This window comes from Anomaloglossus baeobatrachus (assembly GCF_048569485.1).
Source record: "Anomaloglossus baeobatrachus isolate aAnoBae1 chromosome 5 unlocalized genomic scaffold, aAnoBae1.hap1 SUPER_5_unloc_23, whole genome shotgun sequence".
In the NCBI taxonomy this organism is placed as follows: Eukaryota; Metazoa; Chordata; class Amphibia; order Anura; family Aromobatidae; genus Anomaloglossus; species Anomaloglossus baeobatrachus.
In genome coordinates, this window is record NW_027441799.1 from 318875 (window position 1) to 346329 (window position 27455).

Sequence of the window (27455 nt, forward strand, 5' to 3'; positions counted from 1 at the left end):
AACATTTCCCACTTGTCTACTTTACATCAGCGCAATTTTCGAAACAAATTTTTTTTCCGTTAGGAAGTTAGAAGGGGTCAAAGGTCATCAGCAAATTCTCATTTTTCCAACAAAATTTACAAAATAATTTTTTTAGGGACCACATCACATTTGAAGTGACTTTGAGAGGCCGAGGTGACAGAAAATACCCAAAAGTGACCCCATTCTAAAAACTACACCCCTCACACTGCTCAAAACCACATCCAATAAGATTATTAACCCTTTAGGTGCTTCACAGGAACCAAAGCAATGTGGAAGGAAAAAATGAAAATTTTACTTTTTAACACAAAAATGTTACTTTAGCCATAAAATTTTCATTTTTACAAGGGAGAAAAGAGAAAGTGCACCCTACAATTTATTGTGCATGTTCTCCTGAGTACGCTGATACCCCATATGTGGTAAAAATCAATTGTTTGGGCGCACGGCAGAGCTCGGAAGGGAAGGAGCGCCATTTGAATTTTTGAACGCAAAATTAGCTGCACTCATTAGCGGACGCCATGTCGGGTTTGAAGACCCCCTGAGGTGCCTAAACAATGGAGCTCCCCCATAAGTGACCCCATTTTGGAAACTAGAGGCCTCAAATAATTTTTCTAGATGTTTGGTGAGCACTTTGAACCCCTGGGGGCTTCACAAAAGTTTATAGCGTTGAGCCGTGAAAAGAAAAAAAAAATTTTTTACCACAAAACGGTTGCTTCAACTAGGTAGCTTTTTTTTTCACAAGGGTAACAGGAAAAAAGGCACCATAAAATGTATTGTGCATTTTCTCCTGAGTACGCAGATACCTCATATGTGGTGGAAATCAAATGTTTGGACACACAGCAGTGCTCGGAAGGCAAGGAGCGCCATTTGAATTTTTGAGTGCAAAATTAGCTGCACCTGTTAGCGGACGCCATGTCGGGTTTGAAGACCCCCTGAGGTGCCTAAACAATGGAGCTCCCCCACAAGTGACCCCATTTTGGAAACTAGAGGCCTCAAATAATTTTTCTAGATGTTTGGTGAGCACTTTGAACCCCTGGGGGCTTCACAAAAGTTTATAGCGTTGAGCCGTGAAAAGAAAAAAATTTTTTTTTACCACAAAACGGTTGCTTCAACTAGGTAGCTTTTTTTTTCACAAGGGTAACAGGAAAAAATGCACCATAAAATGTATTGTGCATTTTCTCCTGAGTACGCAGATACCTCATATGTGGTGGAAATCAAATGTTTGGACACACAGCAGTGCTCGGAAGGCAAGGAGCGCCATTTGAATTTTTGAGTGCAAAATTAGCTGCACCTGTTAGCGGACGCCATGTCGGGTTTGAAGACCCCCTGAGGTGCCTAAACAATGGAGCTCCCCCACAAGTGACCCCATTTTGGAAACTAGAGACCTCAAATAATTTTTCTAGATGTTTGGTGAGCACTTTGAACACCTGGGGGCTTCACAAAAGTTTATAGCGTTGAGCCGTGAAAAGAAAAAAACAATTTTTTACCACAAAACGGTTGCTTCAACTAGGTAGCTTTTTTTTTCACAAGGGTAACAGGAAAAAATGCACCATAAAATGTATTGTGCATTTTCTCCTGAGTACGCAGATACCTCATATGTGGTGGAAAGTAATTGTTTGGGCGCATGGCGGGGCTCAGAAGAGAAGGAGCGCCATTTGACAGCAAAATTGGTTGGAATCATTAGCGGACACCATGTCACGTTTGGAGACCCCCTATGGTGCCTAAACAGTGGAGCTCCCCCACAAGTGACACCATTTTGGAAACTAGAGCCCTCAAATAATTTTTCTAGATGTTTGGTGAGCACTTTGAACACCTGGGGGCTTCACAGAAGTTTATAGCGTTGAGCCGTGAAAAGAAAAAAAATTTTTTTTACCACAAAACGGTTGCTTCAACTAGGTAGCTTTTTTTTTCACAAGGCTATCAGGAAAAAATGCACCATAAAATGTATTGTGCATTTTCTCCTGAGTACGCAGATACCTCATATGTGGTGGAAAGTAATTGTTTGGGCGCATGGCGGGGCTAAGAAGAGAAGGAGCGCCATTTGACAGCAAAATTGGTTGGAATCATTAGCGGACGCCATGTCACGTTTGGAGACCCCCTATGGTGCCTAAACAGTGGAGCTCCCCCACAAGTGACACCATTTTGGAAACTAGAGCCCTCAAATATTTTTTCTAGATGTTTGGTGAGCACTTTGAACACCTGGGGGCTTCACAGAAGTTTATAGCGTTGAGCCGTGAAAAGAATTTTTTTTTTTTTACCACAAAACGGTTGCTTCAACTAGGTAGCTTTTTTTTTCACAAGGGTAACAGGAAAAAATGCACCATAAAACGTATTGTGCATTTTCTCCTGAGTACGCAGATACCTCATATGTGGTGGAAAGTAATTGTTTGAGCGCATGGCGGGGCTCAGAAGAGAAGGAGCGCCATTTGACTTTTCAAACGCACAGACGCAGTGCACTGATCGGCCACTGCAGGACGCACGGTCGGATGCGATAAAAAAAAGCGTCGGGGATACGTAAAAAAAAAAGTCACGCCAAAAATTGACCATGGATGCAGATACGTTATGTGCATCCCTGATCAGCGCTTGGCGGGACGCACGGACGGATGCGATACAAAAAGCGTCGCAAATACGGAAAAAAGTCACGCCAAAAATTGAGCAGGGATGCCGATCCGTTATCTGCATCCCTAATCAGCGCTCGGCGGGACGCACGGACGGATGCGATACAAAAAGCGTCGTGAATACGGAAAAAAGTCACGCCAAAAATTGAGCAGGGATGCCGATCCGTTATCTGCATCCCTAATCAGCGCTCGGCGGGACGCACGGACGGATGCGATACAAAAAGCGTCGTGAATACGGAAAAAAGTCACGCCAAAAATTGACCATGGATGCCGATCCGTTATGTGCATCCCTGATCAGCGCTTGGCGGGATGCACGGACGGATGCGATACAAAAAGCGTCGGGGATACGGAAAAAAAAGTCACGCCAAAAATTGATCAGGGATGCAGATCCGTTATCTGCATCCCTGATCAGCGCTTGGCGGGACGCACAGACGGATGAGATACAAAAAGCGTCGTGAATACGGAAAAAAGTCACGCCAAAAATTGACCATGGATGCCGATCCGTTATCTGCATCCCTGATCAGCGCTTGGCGGGACGCACGGACGGATGCGATACAAAAAGCGTCGGGGATACGGAAAAAAAAGTCACGCCAAAAATTGAGCAGGGATGCCGATCCGTTATCTGCATCCCTGATCAGCGCTCGGCGGGACGCACGGACAGATGCGATACAAAAAGCGTCGTGAATACGGAAAAAAAAGTCACGCCAAAAATTGACCATGGATGCCGATCCGTTATCTGCATCCCTGATCAGCGCTTGGCGGGACGCACGGACGGATGCGATACAAAAAGCGTCGGGGATACGGAAAAAAAAGTCACGCCAAAAATTGAGCAGGGATGCCGATCCGTTATCTGCATCCCTGATCAGCGCTTGGCGGGACGCACGGACGGATGAGGTGTAAAAATGGACAGGGGATACGGAAAAAAAAAAAAAAAAGTTATACTCACAGTACCCATAGGACTAGCAGGAGGATCACTGACCAGAAGAGCTGCAGAGGAACAGATGGCAGAGAGATGGACAGCTTTACAGGAGCAGCAGGCAGATCAGCAGAATGCCCAGGAAGGACCCAGCGATGGACGCAGATGTGATCAGGCCGGTGAAGACAGGTAAGAGGACGTCGGGGGAGAGCAGAGGGGGAGAGGGGGGGGGGGGGGGGAGCAGAGGGGGAGGGGGGAGAGCAGAGGGGGAGGGGGGGAGAGCAGAGGGGGAGGGGGGGAGAACAGAGGGGGAGACCGGAGAGGGAGCTGCAGAAGCAGAATAGAAATAATGGGGGAGGCAGTCAGATCGCGGGGGGAGCGGATCGGGATGTCGGGGGGGGGGGGGGTGGTTGGGGGGAGCAGATCGCGGGGGGGGCACGGCAGGGGCTATCACGGCAGCGCGCAGGGGCACCACGGGAGCGCGCACGGGCTGCAAAGTGAGCACAGTACTCACTTTGCAGCAGCAGCGGTGGTAGCAGATCGGGATGCCGGGGGGGGGCAGATCGGGGCGTAGGGGGGCAGATCGGGGGGGGCACGGGCAGGGGCCTTCACGGGAGCGCGCAGGGGCCTTCACGGGAGCGCGCAGGGGCCTTCACGGGAGCGCGCAGGGAGCGGAATACTTACCATTAGAGCTGCAGCGGCGGAGACATCAGAGGCGGCGGCGGCAGCAGCAGCGGTGGCGTGGTACCAAAAGTACCAGCCACTCCACGCTGCAGCCATGTTGGGGGAGGGCTCGCAGGCCAGGACAGGCCTGGGGAGGGCGGCCACCGGCAGATCAGACCGCCCCACTGCACACTGATTGGAGCGATTGCGCGTCATAGCACGATCGCTCCAATCAGTGCTGCAGGGGCTGGGGGCGGCATGTTTGAGGTCCACCTATGATATGCTGCAGCAGCTGCGGCATCTCATAGCTGGATCTCACAGGATCGCACTAATTCGGGCATTATTTTTGCCGAAATTAGTGCGATCGATGTGGTTGGCGGTTCAGATTTGAACAGCCAATCACATCGATCGTCGATAGGGGGTGGCGATGCCGCCCCCCCTGGGGTCAAGCAAAGGTCCCCTGCTGTAAGAAACAGCAGGGGACATCATTTGAAAGCCGTTGCTATGGCCACGGCAATCAAATGAAGTTTAGGCCGTAAAATTACGTCCCTGGTCGTTAAGTCACGTTAAAATAGGACGTAATTTTACGGCCCGCGGTCGTGAAGGGGTTAAATGACTGACGATCTGCTGGATATACTGTAGATCAGCAGTTGCTTAAAACCTGCATTTAGCCAATGTAGTTACCACACCTGCATTTATGCAGCCTTAGATGTAGGTTCCTCACAGGTCGTGGTGCCATGATGACTTCACATCTAAAGCTCGTCTCTGCAGAAAGCAGTCTCTTGGGGCATCACAGCAAGGACCAGACCCCAATCAAAGGACAATAAAACTTTCACACTGCTTATGTATGAACTGCAACAATATTTATGGCCCCCAACAGCCCCCCTTGCCATAGTGAAAGTTCTGCTTCACATAACTTGTCTTTTTTACTACACTATTCTATGTCCTGTTGTGTATAAATATGTGACTCTTCAGATTTTGTGTTATACCATGCCTGATGAAGAGACCTGAGTAGTCTGGAAATCTGCTATTATTACCATATTTTCAGTTAGCCATTAAAGGTATCAACCACTGAGGACTCTCAGTTCTTTTAAACAAACCTTTTTTTTATCTCTACTGGCTAACACGGTACAAAGTATATTTTACCTGTATCAAACTCAGCTGTACAGCTAAGCAGAATTCAACCCAAGTTTACCAACAAGAAAAAAACATTAAATAAATAACCATATTCAATTCCCATTTACATGAAATACAAATATTAACAATCGCATTTGATTAACATGCTCTCCGGGAAAATCCAATCCGAACAGGAAGGTGCCTTGGGAACTTCACCACGGACTGTGGCCTTTCTGAACTTCGCACCGCGGTATCAATAGTCGTTGGGAAGATGAATAGTTTGTGCCTCACTGACACTGTCCCATAAAGATCAGTTATTTAGGTTGGTCTAAACACAAAGCTAACCCTAGATAAACTCGTTAGACTGGTCAAGGAGAATTTTAAAATAGAACGAATAACATTAGGTGGCTCCTCCTTGTTTTGGGTATAGAGTGCTTTACCCTTCCACAGGCGCCATGTCACACTTCACAAACCGGCCGGCTCTTTTCAATGATCTCCTGTTGTTGGTTTTCTTTCTTTTTCACGCTCTCCACAAAAAAGAAATTGAGGATTATTGTCCCAGACGTCACCAGTCACAGGAGCACACACAAAAACACTGCTCCTCCCAGTTTTGTCTCCGTGGCAACCAACCGACTTCTATTCACAACAAAACTTTATTCATCCTCAACTTGACTGACAGAGCAATGATGCAATAAAAGTATTTTATAAATCAAGCAGCAAAATCGCATTTTCACTGCATAGTTCGGCTATTATTTACATCACAGTATTCACAAAATTATTCAAGTATTGTTTTTTTAACACTTCATAAAATTTAGAACAACAGTGAGTGTCGCTGACATCTAGTAGTCAGATATCATTGTTACAGGAGTGCCTTTTGCTCATAGTCAACACCAACACACATATCTCTATGCACCTTCCTACATATATACATGGGTGAATGAAAGTTTGGGGGACTCGAGTCATTAGTCCCTTTTAGAATAAACAAACTCCCGCTAGCTTTGTTTAAATACATCATTCCCTCCATTAACCTGGACGGGTGGATTGCAAAGGGAATTGTTAAACTGGGCAATCTATTGCAATCTAACTCCATCTGACCATTTTCAGAAATTTTGAAATCATATGGTATTCATAGTAAAGATTTTTTTATGCACTTCGAAATCAGGCATTTTGTTACCTCATTCAACTTACAAGACCAACCTCATTGGTCCCTCTATGAAGATTACTTTTTGAATAATAGGGACTCATCTAAAGGTATATCTAGATCCTACGCTGCCCTTCACCCCTCTTACGCTCCTCCCTCCTTCCCTTTTGTTGTAAAGTGAGAAAGGGACTTGGGGCAATCTTTTTCTGAATCTGTATGGTCCTTCTCCTTCCAAATCAGTAAGAAAGCATCTCAATTCATTAATCACCTGGAAGCTTCTCAATAGGTGGTATTTTACCCCCTACAGACTTAGCAAAATATTTCCCCAATCTTATCCTATACGTTACAGGTATTAGGACAAGGTGGGTACTCTTCTCCATGTCTGGTAGTCCTGCACCTGCATTCAAGACTATTGGTGCCAGATTCATGGTCTGATTCAATGTATCCTACATACAGATTTTCCGTGGGGTCCTGCCACAGCTCTCTTATTTCTGGATCTAGATAAAATCCTGATGGAGGATGCTGTGATCATTTCACATCTGCTTACAGTAGCCAGATCTGGGATCGCATCTAATTTGAAATCGGCTAAACAGTTTTCAATGCAGGAAATTATACGTAAAATCCACAACAATTGCGTTATGGAACACATGATTGCTAGCTGTAAAGGCAGTCTGACCAAGTCTCAGTGGGCAAAGTAGATTCAGTACTCCAACTACTCCTGTGATTAATTTAGCTTTCTTTCTTTATTGTATCTGGATCGGTTGCTATATTCCGTTGTGAGTTGTCTTAGAACCTACTAAATGTTTTTTTCAGTTGTCAGGTTGAAGAAGAACATAAGCAATTTGATTTGTATTCTTATCATGGCACCTTTTCTTCTTTTTTTTCCCCTGGTCTTCACTTTTCTGCCGTTATGCTTTTTTATCCTCTATTCTCATTCCCTTATCTATTTTTCCCTTTCCCTCTGTTATGGATAAAATTGTTATTAATGATATTGAAATGGTACTCTTTACGTTTAAGAGTCAAGACAGAATCTGCTTCTTGTATTCAACATACAGTAGATACTATGTTATGTCTTGGTATACTTTTTGAAAATGAATAAAGTTATAAAAATAATTCCCTCATTCTGAATTTGGCAAAAGTTTCTCCCTTGTGTGAATTCCTTGGTGTTTAGCAAGACTTGATATATCTCCAAAATTTTTCCCACATTCTGAACATGAAAAACGCTTCATCCTTATGTGACTTCTCTGGTGTTTAACAAGATTTGATCCTCGGGTAAAAAAAATCCCACATTCTGTACATAAAAAAGGCTTCTCCCCTGTGTGAGTTCTCTGGTGTCTAACAAGATTTGATCCTTGGGTAAAACATTTCCCACATTCTGAACATGAATATGGCTTTTCCCCTGTGTGAGTTCTCTGGTGGCTAACAAGATGTGATCTTTTGTTAAAGTATTTCCCACATTCTGCACATAAAAAAGGCTTCTCCCCTGTGTGAGTTCTGTGGTGGCTAACAAGATGTGATCTATTGTTAAAACATTTCCCACATTCTGAACATGAATATGGCTTCTCCCCTGTGTGAGTTCTCTGGTGGCTAACAAGATGTGATCTCTCGTTAAAACATTTCCCACATTCTGAACATGAATATGGCTTTTCCCTTGTGTGAGTTCTCTGGTGTTTAAAAAGATCTGATCTTTTGTTAAAGTATTTCCCACATTCTGCACATAAAAAAGGCTTCTCCCCTGTGTGAATTCTGTGGTGGCTAACAAGACTATTTCTATTGTTAAAACATTTCCCACATTCTGCACATGAATATGGCTTCTCCCCTGTGTGAGTTCTCTGGTGGCTAACAAGATTACATCTATTGTTAAAACATTTCCCACATTCTGAACAAGAATATGGCTTCTCCCCTGTGTGAGTTCTCTGGTGGCTAACAAGATGTGATCTATTGTTAAAACATTTCCAACATTCTGAACATGAATATGGCTTCTCCCCTGTGTGAGTTCTCTGGTGGCTAACAAGATGTGATCTATTGTTAAAACATTTCCCACATTCTGAACATGAATATGGCTTCTCCCCTGTGTGAGTTCTCTGGTGGCTAACAAGATGTGAACTCTTGTTAAAACATTTCCCACATTCTGAACATGAATATGGCTTCTCCCCTGTGTGAGTTCTCTGGTGGCTAACAAGATGTGATCTCTTGTTAAAACATTTCCCACATTCTGAACATGAAAAGGGTGTCTCCCTTGTGTGAGTTTGCTGGTAATTAACAGATTCTGAAGAAAATCTTCTCTCCCCTGTGTGAATTTTTTTATGGATTGTTTGATATTCTGAAGTTGAAAATACATTCTTAACTGTATGAACACTCCGATTTTTAATGCCTCTTTTGTGACTTTTAATTTTGCTAATAGTCTGTGATGAATCAGAAGATTGGACTTGTTTAAAAGAATCAGATGATAGATCTTTGCTGTGAAGGGATGATGGTATATCTAGAATAATGGCATTCACTTCAGTTTCATTTTGTGTGATATTAAGGTCATCTGATTTAAACATTGAATATGTCAGTTGTGCATCTAATCCCCTGGTACAATCATCTGCAAAAATATAAGAATAAAAATTATTTTTAATAATATATATAACTTTAAGGATAAAATTTACAAAATAGCTTGTAACACCATCAACAGCATCCCCTTACTATCTTGCCCCCTTTCCCATCAGTGGCTTCTATGTCCCTAGTCCCTATTGCAATCTCCCAGGGCCTGCGTACACCACACAGGTCTCCTGGGAGAGCGCAAGCATGTATTCTTAAAGGGTCTGCTTGCCATAACCTGGAATAGCATCTTAGCCTATGGCTGAGAGGCACTAGATATTTAAGGCACCCTCCCCCTATGGGAGGTGCCTGAGCTATCCTTTGAGACACTTGGCTAGTTGTCAGATCCCATTTCGTTTGCGGAGTCTTATACTTGTCTCTGTATCCCAGTATCTGCTGTGCCATCTGTACCTGCTGTATCTATCTTTACCACTATCTTTATCTGTGCCTACTGGACCTGCTGTATTTTCCAGTAGACCATGATGTTCAACCCTCTTTGTTCATTTTCCCTCCCATATATTGGAATAATAAGCCATCAGATAGTGTTTTGTAGGCCAAAATTATACCAAACTGCTACTTTGTCAGTGGAGAAATGCAGGGATTCCACAATGGTTGTAGCTCACAGACTCTTGATTATGAAGAGATATGACTTCATAATCCAATCCAACAAAATTCCAATGCCAAAATGTCCTCAATGCATCTCAGCCTTGCAATGTACACAAACAATATTACTAGCCACATGTTTGGCGTTGCAAAAAACCACACAAAAATTTATGGTTTCTGTATCTTGTGTATCTTTTTTTTTTTTTTAGATAAATGGAAAACCAATCAACCTCACATTACAGCTAAAATAAAGTAGAATATGCCACAGAAAAATAATCTCAGAAACACTGGGACCAGATTAAGCATTACAAAGGTGTTATCATGTAAAGTGACAGATGTCCGATTGGAGAAATGGGGCCTGGATAGAAAAAGAAAACTGGCTTCAGTGGAAAGCCATGAAATAAAGGCCCCGTCACACTAAGCAACATCGCTAGCAACATCGCTGCTAACGAACAACTTTTGTGACGTAGCAGCGATGTTGCTAGCGGTCTTGCTTAGTGTGACATCCAGCAACAACCTGGCCCCTGCTGTGAGGTCGTTGGTTGTTGCTGAATGTCCTGGGCCATTTTTTAGTTGTTGCTGTCCCGCTGTGAAGCACAGATCGCTGTGTGTGACAGCAACAACTAAATGTGCAGTCAGCAGGAGCCGGCTTCTGCGGACACTGGTAACCACGGTAAACATCGGGTAACCAAGAAGCCCTGTCCTTGGTTACCCGATATTTACCTTCGTTACCAGCCTCCTCCGCTCTCACTGTCAGTGCCGGCTCCTGCTCCTTGCACATGTAGCTGCAGGACACATCGGGTTAATTAACCCGATGTGTGCTGTAGCTAGGAGAGCAGGGAGCCAGCGCTAAGCATTGTGCGCTGCTCCCTGCTCTGTGCACATGTAGCTGCAGCACACATAGGGTAATTAACCCGATGTGTGCTGTAACTAGGAGAGCAGGGAGCCAGAGCTAAGCAGTGTGCTCTGCTCCCCGCTCTCTGCACGTGTAGCTGCGTGCGCTGGTAACCAAGGTAAATATTGGGTTGGTTACCCAATATTTACCTTAGTTACCAAGCGCAGCATCTTCCACGCGGTGCTGCTGGCTGGGGGCTGGTCACTGGTTGCTGGTGAGCTCACCAGCAACTCCTGTAGCGACGCTCCAGCGATCCCTGCCAGGTCAGGTTGCTGGTGGGATCGCTGGAGTGTCGCAGTGTGACATCTCACCAGCAACCTCCTAGCAACTTACCAGCGATCCCTATCAGGTTGGATCGTTGTTGGGATCGCTGGTAAGTTGTTTAGTGTGACTGGGCCTTAAGAGCGGCTTTGGTACTAACTACTATAAAGAAACTTCCTTTTTTCTGTTGGGGGCCATTTGGAAATTTCTACCAACCTTCGGGGGCCGCACAAAATTATCAATGTTTAAATGACCCTGCTATATTGGGTGAAACAATTAATTAACTGGGGGCATGGGGCTGGGGGCACAGACGCCACACGCGGGGCTGGGGGCACAGACGCCACACGCGGGGCTGGGGGCACCGACCCCACACGCGGGGCTGGGGGCACCGACCCCACACGCGGGGCTGGGGGCACCGACCCCACAAGGAGATTGCACACAGGATTGGGGTGATTCGCTGCACACAGGATTGTGTGGGGGTGCACACAGGATTGTGGGGGGACTGCACACAGGACTGGGTGGGGTTGCACACAGGACTGGGTGATGGGAAGCACATAGGACTGGGGGAGGGGTGCACACAGGACTGGGTGATGGGCTGCACGTAGGACTGGGGGGGCTGCACACAGGATTGTGTGGGGGTGCACACAGGACATTGGGGGAGGGGTGCACACAGGACATTGGGGGGCTGCACACAGGACATTGGGGGAGGGGTGCACACAGGACATTGGGGGAGGGGTGCACACAGGACATTGGGGGGCTGCACACAGGACATTGGGGGAGGGGTGCACACAGGACATTGGGGGCACACTGCGCTGAGAGTTTCATGCAACTCTGGGGGAGAGGGTTTACAGAACTGGTGTTTAGGCACAAAGCATTGGGCAGGGCACATAGCAGCAGAGGGTCGGCGCTGGACTCACAGCAGCATTGCATTCACATCAGCGGAGTGCAGGAGCCGGACACACTGCATCAGAAGGAGAAGGCAGGCACTGATCTCCGGAGGGCAGGGGGCGTGCACACAACGCTGGAAGCTGTGAGGCTGCTGTGGACCCGCCCACAAAGTAAGCACTGGCCGACGGGAGAACACATTGCAGCACAAACAGCAATGTGTGGATTTAAAGGGCCGGCGGCAGCAAGACCGCGGTGACAGCACGAGCACTGCCTCCCCCGGGAATCTGCCTGGGGGGCCACATAAAAGGTCATGGCGGGCCGCATGCGGCCCGCAGGCCGGAGGTTCCCCACCCCTGCTATAGACAATAACACATCTACTAAAATGATCGCTCTCCACCCCGACAGCCTTCACCGTCAGTGATTTAGTAACTAGAGGTGACACATCTGCAGTAATTACAGTATGTGGCTCGGGGGCTCTCGGCAATCCAAACTATTGTAGGGGCCAATATTTTCTGTCAGATGAGTTTCTAGAAAAAATATTAGACATTCATTTTCTGCCTCTCGGACTCAACAATGGATGGCTCCAGTGCAAGTTCTTATATAATGGACATTTGTACAATTCTAAGCAGAGAAAATATCTTTCAGACTCTTAAAGGTAAAAATATCAGAACTTTATGGGTTAATTATTTACCCTTTTTTTTCTAATTACATTGTGGAAATCCTGTGTGTGGGCTGCCCGGCCTCCATGTACCCACTGTGGGATAATTCTAACCGCCCTCATATGTTACAGTTACCCTGTGCTGAACTTTGGATATAAACGCCCCTATCAGCACATTCATCAGAAGGGAGAGAAGGAAGATCCATCATTAAGATGCCGGGATTCTAGGAAGATGGATTCATTGCTCTCAGTGGAGAAACAATAAGAATCTTGTAGTTATGATACTTATTAATGAAGAATAAAGATAAAATAAATGATGTTACAAAGCAAGCTTTCCAGACTACTGAGGTCTCTTCATCAACTACAAGATCATTATTTTGTTTCTCCCACTGAGAACAATCAATCATTTTTCAACTGGTGAACACGGCACCAAACTAAGAATCTAGGAGGTCACCAGCATCATCACCACAATGTTGTAGAAAAAGACATGTCCGAACGTCCAAAAATCATAAGTTGATCTAAAGCCTCTGGGCAAAATTTAAATACCTGAACATGAGGTTCTTGGTTTAACATTCTGATCAGACTGTATGAAGCCCACTGCCACGTCACGGCAAAGCTGTGCATTTCCGCTGCTACAGTTATTGGCGCACAGTGCCGCATAGATGATGGACCCACTCAGAGGTTTGCCGTGACGTAGCAATGGGCTTCATACAGCCTGATCAGAATGTTAAACTAAGAACCTCATGTTCAGGTATTTAATTTTTGCCTAGATCAAAGCATGATTTTGGGATGTGCGATTCATGTCTTTTTCTCCGTGTGCTATTTTGCATTCTATTCCCCTCTGTTTTTTAATTGAACCAGCACTCCTCCCATTTGGCACAGGCGTTTTTAATTAGCAGGAGACTGCAAGAGGGGTCTGCCTTTCTTGCTCTCAGTTCACACACTGGGAGCTTGTGGAAGGGGAATGTACAGCTCCTTTCACAGTGTGCTGGTGCTGTGTGGTGGTTATTATTGTGGCGGCTTTGTGTAGGTGGGGCAGTGGGACCTGGAGCCATGGGGGCTCTGCCTTGCAGCACGGTGCTGTGGGGCACCAGGTTACCTGCTGGTGCATTGTCGCTGCTGCAGTGATTGGTGCATGGCGCCACACCTTAAGGCATAGATGACGGACCCACTCAAGAAGTTCGCCGTGATGTGGCAGTGGGCTTCATACAGTCTGATCAGAATGTTAAACCAACAACCCCATGTTCAGGTATTTAATTTTTGCCTAGCAGCTTTAGATCAAAGTATGATTTTGGGATGTTCGTTTTATGTATTTTTCTCCAAGTGTGCTACTCACCAGCATCATTACCCTCCGCTTTCTCTTAGGGGTCCACCATGCAGATGAGAATTTTCTTTCCATGATTTTCTAAGTTGTCTGTACATTCTACGTACGCTGTCATTTGGCTTTGTAGGTTAGAGATCTGGGCAGTTAAGGGTCAATGTAGCGCCCCTGAAGCCATCAGGGAGCTACAAGGTACTGCATTCCCAACGGGATGCAGGGCCTACCCCCTAGGGACCCAGAAGACCAGTGCCAGTAACACACAAACTCCAGGTAATCCCAGTTTTACCCAACTTTCCCCCATAGAATGGAGCAAGGCTAGGGTCGGACCAATGGATGGCCGCCTACAGGTGGAGCCAGTGCAGTCCAGTAGTTGACCAGGTGGGAGGGGCGGACGGTGGAAAGTCAGAGTCAAAGTGAGAGAGAGACTGAGAGGAGACGGTGGAAGGGAGCAGACGCACTGACCAGGAGTGAACAGTAACCTGAGGGCCCAGTCGGTTAGCTGCTGGTGTATGGTGGAGTACTCTTGGAACTATGCACCAACGGGGTACAGGACCCTAGGTCAGGCAGAAGCTCCAGGCAGGCCTGATAACACCTGCACAGTGAGGGGACCATCAAGGACCTCACTGGCTTTGACGTCCGGGACACAGTAGCAAAGGGAGAACCGGAGACAAGACCAGAGACTCCAACCCCCCAGGATTCACGCTACTGTCATACGGACTGCAGTGAAAGACCACCAGAAGGGGACCCCAACCACAGACAGGTGCAAGGGAAGAAGCTACCAGATTACTTAACTGGCACTGGGACTAAGGGGACCTGAAGTTGAAACCAGCCGGCCTTAGATGACCAGTTACCACCAGAAAGTGAGTAAAGAACCAGTTGCACTAAACCTTTTGTGTGGACTACCTTCTTCCGGCACCCGTCACACCACCTACCCTCTGGGGCCCAGCCCTGCTTGTGGAGGGCCTAACATCCAGGCTGCCATTAACACCAGCCCCAGTAGTGGACATTGTGCAGCGGTGACTATCTACATAGCCACAACACCGCAAGTGGCATCACGAGTGAATGTTATTCACATCCCCTGTAAATATTCCCCTTTTCCAAAAGCACCCAGGGCACGGGACCGGGCAACGGCCACCAAAGTGACATTCCCCAGTTATACACTACCTGAGACCAAGTACCCCATAACCCTGGCCGACACAGCTTTTTCCTGGCGTCACGAACAGGATTGAACTGGACCCGGTCATACAGGGTGACGTGTGCCTTAAAGACTGTGCTTTATGGACTGTGTTTTACTACTTGTTAAACCGCCGCCACTTTGGGTGTAAAAAGTGACTGCGCCACAGCAGTGAAAAAGATGCGAAAAGATAACCTGCCCACGACTCCTGTAAGCGTGGGCGGAAGGGGGCAGTAACCGGACCCGGACGTTCCCGAGGTGCTCCAGTCCCGCGAGAGAGTGGTAAGAATCACCAAAGGGGACTTAAAAGATGCAGGCGCCTCCTGATAGCGGGAATGCAGCGGGACCTGCTCCGGTAGCGCAAGCGGCAGTACCCAGAGCTGAAGTGGTGGTGCCAATCATGCCGATTATCCTGCCGTATGTCCCAGGAGCAGACTGGCTTCCCCAGTATGACGGTAAAGCGGATGCCTTACCCGGGTTTAAAAAGAAATATGTACCATATTGAACATGTATGTGATGACTGGAAAACAACGAGCGTCTGTTGTGCTGGGACAGTTAACGAGTGCAGCAGAGCTGGAAGTAGAGTCCTGGTCAGATGTGGATCGGGAATCCGTGACTACCATCTTTGACAAGTTAAAAGTTGCTTTTGAGACCCGTACGGAGGCAGAGCTGAGAATGGGAGTTTACAACTACAGGCAGAGACCCCAGGATAGCATCAGAGACTATGCTTTACGATTACAATCAGCGCTACGGACCTTGAAACATGTAGACTCCATTAGTGATCAAGATGGGAACAAAATGATGGAACAGTTCCTGCAGGAGTTACAATCAGTAGAGGACCATTAAGCAGCTGCGCCTGTGGGCCCTAGAACACCCAGACCTGGACTTTGTTGTTTTGAAAGACCAGACCATAAAAGCCCTGCAATCCCCTGTAACCACAGACTCTGTTCCCCAGTCCTGGCAAGCCAGTACCTCACCTATGAGAGTAGAGCCCTCCTCCTTGACTGTAGTAGCAACTAATGAACAGGCTGCGCCCCCTGGTGCTCCGTTTTTACCGCGATTTGGTGCGTTTTTGGCTGCGTTTTGCTGCTTTTTTGATCTCTGCGTTTTGCTGTGTTTTTCCAATGCATTGCATGGGGGGAAAACGCAGAAAAGCGCAGGAAAGAATTGGCATGTCCATTTTTTTTTTAAGCTCAAAAACGCAGCTTAAAAAAAAAGTTGTGTGCGGATAGCAAAAATGAAAACTCAGACTTTGCTGGGGAAGCAAAGTCATGCAGTTTTGAGGCCAAAAACGCACCAGAAAAACGCCGCGAAAAATGCACTGTGTGAACTTACCCTTTGTCAGTGTCTAGCAGGGGTTAAAGTTTCTTAACATTCAGCCAGACATGAAGATATTTTGTTTATAAATGGTGGTCATTGTTTCGTTTCATTGAGTCTAGTGTTAAAGTTCTTGTTGACTCATGTAATTACCTTGACCAGAGAGGATCAGATATCCAGACAAATCAATTGTGCAAACCTCCATTGTATTGTTGGATGCGATGTGGCTGGGCAGTCTCCCTTGTTACTGTCAGAGACCATTACTATTAGGCTAGGTTCACACACTGCGTTTTTTTGACGCTGCGTTTTTGTGCGTTTTTTGCGGCAAAAAACGCACAAAAACGCACCCGCGTCAAAAAAGCGGCAAAAAACGCACGCGTTTTGCCGCGATTTGGTGCGTTTTTTGCTGCGTTTTTGCTCACTGCGTCTTTATGCGTTTTTTATCAGTGAACAAAAAAAAAGGTCTGATGTCATTTCCTTCTTCAATGTGTTCTTCATTTTCCACTAGTGTATGCAGAAGAGCAGACAGCTGCAGAACTACAAGGCTCAGCATACTCCATCCAATAGTGTATGCAGGAGAGCAGACAGCAGCTGCAGAACTACAAGGCTCAGCATGCTCCATCCAGGACTGTATGCTTGAGGGAGAGTCAGGGGGAGCAGACCTACAAGGCTCAGCATCCTCCATCCAATAGTGTATGCAGGAGAGCAGACAGCAGCTGTTGAACTACAAGGCTCAGCATCCTCCATCCAATAGTGTATGCAGGAGAGCAGACAGCAGCTGTCGAACTACAAGGCTCAGCATCCTCCTTCCAGGACTGTATGCAGGATTTCTTTGCCCCCCCCAAACAAAAAAAATGACGTGGGCTTCGCCATATTTTTGTATGCTAGTCGGGTACATCAGGCAGGTATGGGCTGCCCCCAACCCCCAGCTGCCTATTTGAGAACCAAAAATATAGGGAAGCCCTTTTTTTTTTTAATTATTTCATGAATTTCATGAAATAATTTTAAAAAAAAAATGACGTGAGCTTCGCCCAATTTTTGAGTCCAGCCGGGTACAACTAGGCAGCTGGGGATTGGAATCCACAGTGCAGGGTGCCCATGCTTTCTGGGCACCCCCGCTGTGAATTGCAGTCCCGCAGCCACCCCAGAAAATGGCGCTTTCATAGAAGCGCCATCTTCTGGCGCTGTATCCAACTCTTCCAGCTGCCCTGATGCCGGGTGGCTCGCTGGGTAATAATGGGGTTAGGGCTAGCTGTATAGCTGGCCCTAAGCCCGAAATTCATGGTGTCACGCCAATATTAGACATGGCCACCATGAATTTCTAGTAAAGATAAAAAAAAAAACACAACACACAGAAAAATATTTTTATTAGAAATAAAACACAACACAATTAGTGACTCCATCTTTATTGAAATAAAGAACCCCCCTCCGCAGTAATCCTGGGTCAAGGGTCCCGCGCCGTCCAATCCGGATCCAATATCATCTGATCGATCAGATGATGTGTCAGGTTCTAGGGGCTGAAGCACATCACACATCAGCTGATTGTATAAAAGCCGTTTATACAATCAGCAGATGCATCGGTGCAAAAAAAAAAAAAAAATTACTTACTTATGTGCTGATTACCGGCAGCTCCTGGAGCGATGGGGCGGGAGTCTGATCCTGTCCGATCGCTGCAGCAGCTGCCGGTAATCAGGGAGGAAGTCTCCTGACGCATCCGCTGATAGCTGAAACCGGCCGGGCGCCCGCGTCACCGCGATACTTACGATCACCTGATGCGTCAGGTGACTGCATCAGGTGATCCATCGCCAGGTCCTGCATCTATCGGAGGTGTCCCAGCCGTCTGCACACAGCCGGAGCGGCGATACCGTGAGAGAAGATGGGAGCGGGCATGGCACCGGGACCCTGCAGACAGGTGAGTATAACTTTTTTTTTTTTTTTTCTACTGTTAACTTTTGTTTTTGCAGCCGCTTCCACCTCCCGCCCAGACATGGCGCCGCACGGCAGCATACATGCACAGGACTGGAGGTGGAAGCGGCGGTGATGGTACCGGGAGGATTCACGCTTCTGTGTTTACTGACAGAAGGAATCCTCTTCCTGTACATGTCACTTTACTACCCACCTCCTGCGTTTATAGGTGCGTTTTTGGTCTTAGAAACGCACCAAAACGCACCAAAATGCAGCTATTTGCGTTTCTCATTGCGTCTTTCAACATCCCATTGCACTCAATGGATGAAAAGCGCAGTGAAAAACGCGGGAATTGACATGCTGCGTTTTTGTGGCACCACAAAAACGCAGCTGAAAAAAACCGCTGTGTGCAGACAGCAAAAATGAAAACTCATAGACTTTGCTGGGGAAGCAAAGTCATGCAGTTTTCTGAGCAAAAACTGCACCCTAAAACTGCGCAAAAACGCCGCGAAAAACGCACTGTGTGAACTTACCCTTAGGGATATTTTATATGCGGCTTGAGATCTAGCCAATAAGAGCCCAGTCTTATCCACCAATCGTGAAGCCCCCAATGGTCTGAATGGAGAGCTCTGGGGTATAAGAAGGACTGTCCACTGCCCAGGTAGACTCTTGCTACATGATGCCAAGTAAGGACCTGCAGATCTGATTGACAAGCCATAGCTGAACCTGGATTATAACACTACATGGACTTCAGCATCGAATGCAAGGATTCGGCTGAGATATCAAGGACTACCTAAGGAAGGAATCCAGCATGGGACAATACAGTCACCGGACTACAGACTTTGCGAACCTCAGCCAGCTTCCTAAATCTGGCATTATTCCATTCTTGGTGGGTGCCCGCCGAAAGCGGGGTGCTGCTGGTTTGGAGTAAGTAGCCCTGGAAGCTCTGAGGCATGGACATTCTAAATCCCTGGTGAGCCAGCGGAAAGGTGAGAAACTGTTGACGGTTATATTCTGTGGTTTTGCTGGTTATGTGCCATGTGTCGTTAATTGTTTGGGGATCCAATAAAGTCTTAACCCCTTCACGACCATGGACGGAAATATCCGCGGGCAGGCGGCGTTGTTCGGCACACATATCAGCTGTTTTCAACAGCTGACATGTGTGCCTGCATGTTCCGAGTGGAATCGCATTCCACCCGTAACATTAACACCTAACATCTCGCTGCCAAAGTCTGGCAGCGAGATGTATATACGCGCGGTGAAGATTTTCACTTACCACCGGACGTCACGTGAGTGATCACGTGACTTTCGGTGGTTGCCATCGTAGCACAGGGTCATGTGATGACGCCTGCAGTTATGACGTTTCACTTTCGTTTTCCCTCGGCCGGGAGCAGAGAGAAACACGAAGTGACTGTATCTGCTGTTTACAGCTGTACAGCTGTGATCAGCAGATAGATAGGAGCGATCGGATTGCTGATCGCTATAGCCCCCTCGGGGGACTAGTAAAATAAAAAAAAAAGTTTTAAAAAAAACAAAAACCTAAAAGTTCAAATCACCCCCCTTCCCCCCCCCATTGAAAATTAAAGAGTTAAAAAATAAATAAATATACACATATTTGGTATCGCCGCGTTCAGAAATGCCCGATCTATCAAAATATAAAATCAATTAATCTGATTGGTAAACGGCGTAGTGGCAAAAAAATTCCAAACGCCAAAATTATGTTTTTTGGTTGCCGCAAGCTTTACGCAAAATGCAATAACAGGCGATCAAAACGTAGCATCTGCGCAAAAATTGTACCATTAGAAACGACAGCTTGAGACGCAAAAAATAAGCCATCGCTGAGCCATTGATCCAAAAAAATGAGAACTCTACGGTTTTCGGAAAATGGCGCAAAACGTACGACACTTTTATTGGACAAGCTTGTGAATTTTTTTTAACCCCTTAGATACAAGTAAACCTATACATGTTTGGTGTCTACAAACTTGCACTGACCTCAGGCATCATACCCACACATCAGTATTACCATATAGTGAACACCGTGAATAAAACATCCCAAAAACTATTGTGCCATCACACTTTTTTTGCAGTTTTTCCCCACTTGGAATTTTTTTGCTGATTTCCAGTACACCATATGGTAGAACTTATGGTTTCATTTAAAAGTACAACTTGTCCCGCAAAAAACAAGCCCTCATATGGCAAGATTGACGGAAAAATAAAAAAGTTACGGCTCTCGGAAGAAGGGGAGCAAAAAAACAAAAACGCAAAAACGGAAAGTGCCCCGGGGCTGAAGGGGTTAAAGGGACTGTATCGTCTAATTTTTTTTTTTTTGTAGGCCAAATCAGCAAACAATATTATTATAATTAGGTAACAACTATTTTCCTAATGTAATTCAACTTTTAAATATGTAAAATAAAAAACTTTAATATAAAAAATACTTATAATTGCCAGTAGGGGGAGCATCTTCCTGTGTACACATCAAAAAGCTATAGTAATCCTTAGTAGAATTACGATAGCTGCAAATTTGGGCAGTCACTAGATGACATGCCTATTCTCCTCCCCTTTTGGGTGTTACACAGCACCCAAAAGGGAAGGAGGTGTATTTCATAGTAATGGTGTCGCCATTTTCTGGGTGACTGTATATGAATTGTACAGCTCCAACCGGAAGTAAAATGGAAACACATTTATACATATATATACAGAATGCAGTCATGGAATCCTCCCTCCCACGCTGCTTCAATTTCCCGTGCGGCGGCAGGTCCGCTCCCGTGCGAGAGATGGAAGCAGCTGTGAAATCAAAAGTGAACAGTAGAAAAAAAAAAGACATACTCACCTGTCTGCAGACTCCCGGTTCCATGCCTGCTCCCAGCTCCTCTTCCGGTACCGCCGTTCCGGCTGTGTGCCGGCTCCAAGGCTCGTCCGATGGATACAGGACCTGGCGGAGGATCACCTGATGCAGTCACCTGACGCATCAGCTGATCGCAAGTCTCGTGGTGACGCCGGCTTTTTACCGCCCGGCTATCAGCTGATGCCGTCAGGAGACTATCACTGATTACCGGCAGCTCCTGCAGAGATCGGACAGGAGCCAGCACGTAAGTGTGTATTTTTTTTTTTTCTCACTGATTCATTAGCTGATTGTATAAACAGCTTGTATACAATCAGCTGCTGTGTCATGTGATTCAGGCGCTTGAACCTGACACATCATCTGATCACTTTGCCTTCTAGCACACCGATCAGATGATATTGGATCCGGATTGGACGGCGCGGGACCCTTGACCCAGGATTACTTGGAGGGGGGTTCTTTATTTCAGTAAAGATGGAGTCACTAATTGTGTTGTGTTTTATTTCTAATAAAAATATTTTTCTGTGTGTTGTGTTTTGTTTTTTTTTTTTTATCTGTACTAGAAATTCATGGTGGCCATGTCTGATATTGGCGTGACACCATGAATTTCGGGCTTAGGGCCAGTTGATAATTTACAGCTAGCCCTAACCCCATTATTACCCAGCGAGCCAATCGGCATCAGGGCCGCTAGAAGAGTTGGATACAGCGCCAGAAGATGGCGCTTCTATGAAAGTGCCATTTTCTGGGGTGGCTGCGGACTGCAATTTGCAGCAGGGTGCCCAGAAAGCTTGGGCACCCTGAGCTGCCGATTCCAATCCCCAGCTGCCTAATTGTACCTGGCTGGACTCAAAAATTGGGCGAAGCCCACGTCATTTTTTTATTTTAATTATTTCATGAAATAAGTGAAATAATTAAAAAAAAAGGGCTTCACTATATTTTTGGTTCCCAGTTGGGTACAAATAGGCAGCTGGGGGTTGGGGGCAGCCGTACCTGCCTGCTGTACCTGGCTAGCATACAAAAATATGGCAAAGCCCACGTAATTTTTTGGGGGATCAAAAAACTCTTGCATACAGTCCTGGATGGGGTATGCTGAGCCTTGTAGTTCTGCAGCTGTGTGAGGCTCAGTGGTAATCACTGTATGATGGCTCAGTGATTAGCACTGTACAGTGGCTCAGTAGTTAGCACTGTATGGTGGCTCAGTGGTTAGCACTGTATGGTGGATTAGGATAGTATTAGATACACAGCCCTGCAGACAGTATCACACAGGAGACGATTAGATACACAGCTCAGCAGACAGTATCACACAGGAGAGGATTAGATACACAGCTCAGCAGACAGTATCACACAGGATAGGATTAGATACCCAGCTCAGCAGACAGTATCACACAGGAAAGGATTAGATACACAGCTCAGCAGTCAGTATCACAAAGGAGAGGATTAGATACCCAACAGTGCAGACAGTATAACACAGGATAGGATTAGATACACGGCTCAGCAGTCAGTATAACAAAGGAGAGGATTAGATACACAACAGTGCAAACAGTATAACACAGGCCGACTGGTGGAAGGGGGGATGTATTTGGAGACGACACACACACCACACACACACACCGGCAGCGGGCAGAACGGGGGCTGGGGAGAACGGATGGAGGGGGTTTCATTACAGACGGTAACAGCGGGGGGGGGAGGCAGTTGCGGGGGCTGGGGAGAGCGAAGGGGGGGTTGTCATCGGTAACGGGGGGAGGGGAGGCGGCCCGGACACACATCCCGGCGGTTGACAGGTATAAAGTGGAGCAAAAAGCAAGGCTTGAAGCTCCACAAAAATGGCGCTGAGATCCTCCCTGTGCTGTGATCTGGACAGCCCAGGGGGCGCGTCCAGGTCACAGCAGACGCCTACTGTAACGTTACTCATAGGGTCGGATCACAACTACTGTTCTCTATGCACAGGGGCTGCCATAAAGGAGTGTGTAACTGTCGTTACACACACAGCAAATCCAACATGGCCGCCAGTGCATACAGTAAAATTAGAATTACAGAAAAAGTAAATAAGCTACGATTTTCATTTTGTATTAAAAATACTTGATTTCAGAATCACTATTTTTAATACAAAAATAAAAAAACGCGATACATTACCTTTAATATTGTGATTCCCTCACCCTGTGTTGTCTGAGTAGTGTTCCGCCCATGGTTAAGGTGGTCGGGTGTTCAGTTGGGATGAGCCCTGGGCCATGCTGTCTCCACACTGAACTCACCCATCCGGACTCGGGCCTCACTATTTATGCTGTAAATGGACTGCCAGTAGCGCAGGTTGGGTTCAAGGAAGTAACCATAAAAGTGGGGAGGGTAGAGTTAAAAGGCCAAGGCTTAATTGTAGTCGAAACTGTTGCCATTGACAGGAATCCGCAGGTGATTTTGGGTAACAATGTCATTGAAAACTGTTTGTAAGAAGTGTTGTTTTTACTTCAACAGATTGCTGAAACTGCAGGTGCTGGGCAGCAGAGGGTCCTACAAAGACACATCCGAGACCTCCTGCAGAAACAACAGGTAAACCTGTCCGGTGGAGAAATTGGTAATGTACAAGTAATAGAGTCCGGTGCCATTGTACTACCTCCCCGAAGTGAAAGGATGGTCTGGTGTCAGGCGGCAATATTAAAGGGCAGGACTACCAGGCAATGGTGGAGCCCGTTTGTTCCGAAAATTGGGAATACACCCACCCATGGAGTACCAGAGTACACCCTACCAATGGACCCTAACCAGCACTGCAATCATGGAGAGGCAGATTGGAGGAAAGGTCTGCGGCGGAGTAGGCCGAGACCTAGTCATCAAAGAAATGCAGTGACTAAACTCCTGCAAGGGTTTTGGAAACCAGAACCTTTGGGTGGTGGGTAAAAGGGAAGGGGTACTCCAGTTAAAGCAACGTTAAAGCTTGAACCTCCCCTGCGTGGGAAGACCTGTTATGTTGTTATTATGCAAAAATTAGAAAATGTATCCAGTTTCACAGGCTGCCCGAGGACGTGCTGGAATTAACCAAGGAGGGAATGTAGTGCCCCTGAAGCCATCAGGGAGCTACAAGGTACTGCATCCCCAACGGGATGCAGGGCCTACCCCCTAGGGACCCAGAAGACCAGTGTCGGTAACACACAAACACTCCAGGTAATCCCAGTTTTCCCCAACATTTCCCCATAGAATGGTACAAGGCTAGGGTGGGACCAATGGATGGCCGCCTAGAGGTGGAGCCAGTCCAGTCCACTAGTTGACCAGGTGGGAGTCAGATGAGAGAGAGACTGAGAGGAGGCGGTGGAAGGGAGCAGACGCACTGACCAGGAGTGAACAGTAGCCTGAGGGCCCAGTCGCCTAATTGCCGGTGGAGTACTCCTGGAACTACACACCTGCACAGTGAGGGAACTATCAAGGACAACACTAACTTTGACGTCCGGGACACAGTAGCAAAGGGAGAACCGGGGACAGGACCAGAGACTACAACCACACAGGGTTCACGCTACCGTCATACGGACTGCAGTGGAAGACAGCCAGGAAGCGACCCCCAGCTGCTCTACGCCACGGGGACCCACCAACCAGAGATAGGTGCAGGGGAAGAAGCCACCAGATTACTAAACTGGCACTAAGGGGACCTGAAGTTGAAACCAGCTGGCCTCGGGTGACCAGTTACCACCAGAAAGTGAGTAGAGAACCAGTTGCACTAAACCTTTTGTGTGGACTACCTTCTTCCGACACATCACCTACCTCTGGGGTCCGGCCCTGCTTGCAGAGGGCCTAATATCCAGGCTGCCATTAACACCAGCCCCAGTAGTGGACATTGTGCAGCGGCGGCTCCATCTACATAGCCGCAACACCGCAAGTGGCATCATGAGTGAACATTATTCAAATCCCCTGTAAATATTCCCCTTTTCAAAAAACAATCAGGGCACAGAATCGGGCAACGGCCACCAAAGTGACATTCTCCAGATATACACTGCCTAGAAAAGAGTACCCCATAACCCTGGGCGACACATCGAGATCTTCTAATTTCAGGGGATAGGGTGGATCCTACCTGTAAGATCTGACAGATATCACTCCAACAGAAGGGTGTCAATGCCCAAAATAATGAGGATAGTTTTGGGTGGAGGAGCATGTGGTAGTCTAGCAGCAGAATGGTGACCATTAGATATGGCCGGACTACAACCCTGATAAAGCAGCCACAGCCGGTGACTGAGAAGAATCTGTGACTTCTCTGCATTTAGTGGTCACTACTCACCTGGGCGGTTATCTGTAGGAATCTCCTCTTTACTCGGCTCATCACCCCTCACATATGTCTCTGTAGTATTAATATGGGGCAGATCTTCACCCTGAAACAAATATTATAAAAGTCACAGACAGATGGAGAAGTCCCATCTATGATCAGCTCTAATCCTGCCATCTTCACCGCTCTCATTACACAAGTATAAACACATATAATACTGGAGGATAAAACAAGACTGAGCACAAGACCTTCACAGCCGTCTACACATCATAGGGAGATTTCATGGCACCTTCTCTCCATCTACCTGATGATCCTGAGGAACATCGGGATCTTCTTGTTTACAGTCCTGTGGGAGAAGAGGACGGGGACATCTCTCTGGTGTTGTCCTCTTACTGGATAGAACTGGAGGAGACACATACAGGGACTGAATTCATTCCTTACATACAGATAATTATAGGCCGTGTGTATTTAGTCCTGTCTATTACCTGCTGATGTGAGGAGCTGGGGAACCTCCATCATGACGTCCTTGTACAGATCTCTGTGTCCTTCTAAATACTCCCACTCCTCCATGGAGAAATAGACGGTGACGTCCTGACACCTTATAGGAACCTGACACATACAATGATACCGTCACCCCCCGATCCCTTCATAGCGTTACTGTATAATGTCCCAGCATTCCCAGCAGTGTCACCTCTCCAGTCAGCAGCTCAATCATCTTGTAGGTGAGTAATAGGATCTTCTGGTCATTGATGTCCTTATGTATCGGGGGGTGAGGTGGAGGCCCCATGATTGGGCTCAGGGGTCTTCCCCATCCCTCAGACACAGGGGCCTGACAGCGCTCACTAGAGGTCTTCTTCACTACTGTGTAATCCTGGTTATGGAGAGACACAGTAATAAATCTCACTCCAGACATTTCCAGAGTCCTCACCTCTCCAGTTCTGTCCATCTGTTATTCCCATAGATAAGAATGATGTAATGTGACGTCATCAGAATCTCTCACCTCTCCAGTAAGCCGGAAGAGGATCTCTAGGGTGAGGTGTAATATCCTCTCCGCCATCTTGTCCCTGTCCATATCCATCCTTGATGGGGCAATCAGGAGAATTCTCTTATATAGAAGATCTCCACTGAGAGGATCCGATATTGTAGGGATCTGAATGGGGAGAAGATGACGATGTAACATCATAACGAATCCTGTACAGTAATTTAATTACTGGAGACTTTATATCCGATCACTGGCTGCAGAAATAACGCTAACATGTAGGACATGAAGAAGACAATTCCTGGTTTTGGGGCTGCACTAACCGAAATGAAGAACCTCGATCCAATAATATTACGAATCGGCTTTTCTTCCACATGTATGGCACGTGACTATTTTATAATATTAATCTGTTGGGTTTTTGTTCTTTGTATGTTTGCAGGGGTTTAGATTTCCAGATTTTTTCGGCACAGATGCTTCGGACAAGAACAGTTTTGCCTCTATACAAGTCACTACTGCGGCCACACTTAGGCTATGTGCGCACGTTGCGTAAATACATGCAGTTACGCTGCGCTTTGTAGCGCAGCGTAACTGCATACGTCCTGCATCCCCTGCACAGTCTATGGAGATTGTGCAGGGGCCGTGCGCAAGTGGCGTCTTAGAGCGCAGCGCTTCGGCTGCTGCCCGAAGCGCTGCGTTCTAAGAAGTGACATGTCACTTCTTCCGTGCGCTTTGCCGGCAGCTCCTGCTCTGTCTACGGCAGGAGCTGCAGGCAGAGCACATGGAATCGGCTTTTTTTTTTTTCTCTACGGACATTTTCTGCAGCGATTTGAAGCGCACGTGTGCTCTTCAGATCGCTGCAGAAATTTATGCAGGGCTAGTACGCAACGTGCGCACATAGCCTTACAATATTCTGTGCAATTTCAGGCTCCAGTGAATGAGGAGGAAATAACTGAACTAGAGCGGGTGCAGAGGAGAGCGACCATTAAAGGAATGGAAGGTCTACAATAGGAGGACAGATTAGCAAGCTATTTCTAATTAGCTTTTTACAACTGGGCCTGCAATGATGACAAGGAGAATCAATCATAATCACAGATGGGGATTCTTTACTGTAAGAGCAAGATGGCGGATGATCAAAAGAAATCGGGTTAAATGCTGCGCTAAAAACCACAATCCAAAGATATATCGTGAATTCCTTTTCTTTATTTTCACAGGTCAACGCGTTTCAAAGGCATCTCCACCTTCTTCATCAGGACAAAAGTCAGAAAGGAACAGCATAACACATGCTGCATGCAGAGGATACATATATACAACTGAAGTAGC

General features: G+C 46.7%; 1 protein-coding gene across 1 annotated transcript; it reads right to left on the reverse strand.

The window, feature by feature from the left end:
- Positions 1–4837: 4837 nt before the first annotated feature.
- LOC142259040 (uncharacterized) lies at positions 4838–25543 on the reverse strand. The gene is made up of 3 exons (XM_075331571.1): positions 25461–25543; positions 25172–25262; positions 4838–9059 (listed from the first exon to the last, which is right to left on the reverse strand). The coding sequence occupies exon 3, from the start codon at positions 9016–9018 to the stop codon at positions 7591–7593; it is 1428 nt and encodes a 475-aa protein (XP_075187686.1). The 5' UTR covers positions 9019–9059; positions 25172–25262; positions 25461–25543; the 3' UTR covers positions 4838–7590.
- Positions 25544–27455: the final 1912 nt, after the last annotated feature.

What these genes read in the sequence shown, in the direction of transcription:
- LOC142259040 (XM_075331571.1), bottom strand. Translation starts at nt 9,018, where the DNA reads ATGTTTAAATCAGATGACCTTAATATCACACAAAATGAAACTGAAGTG.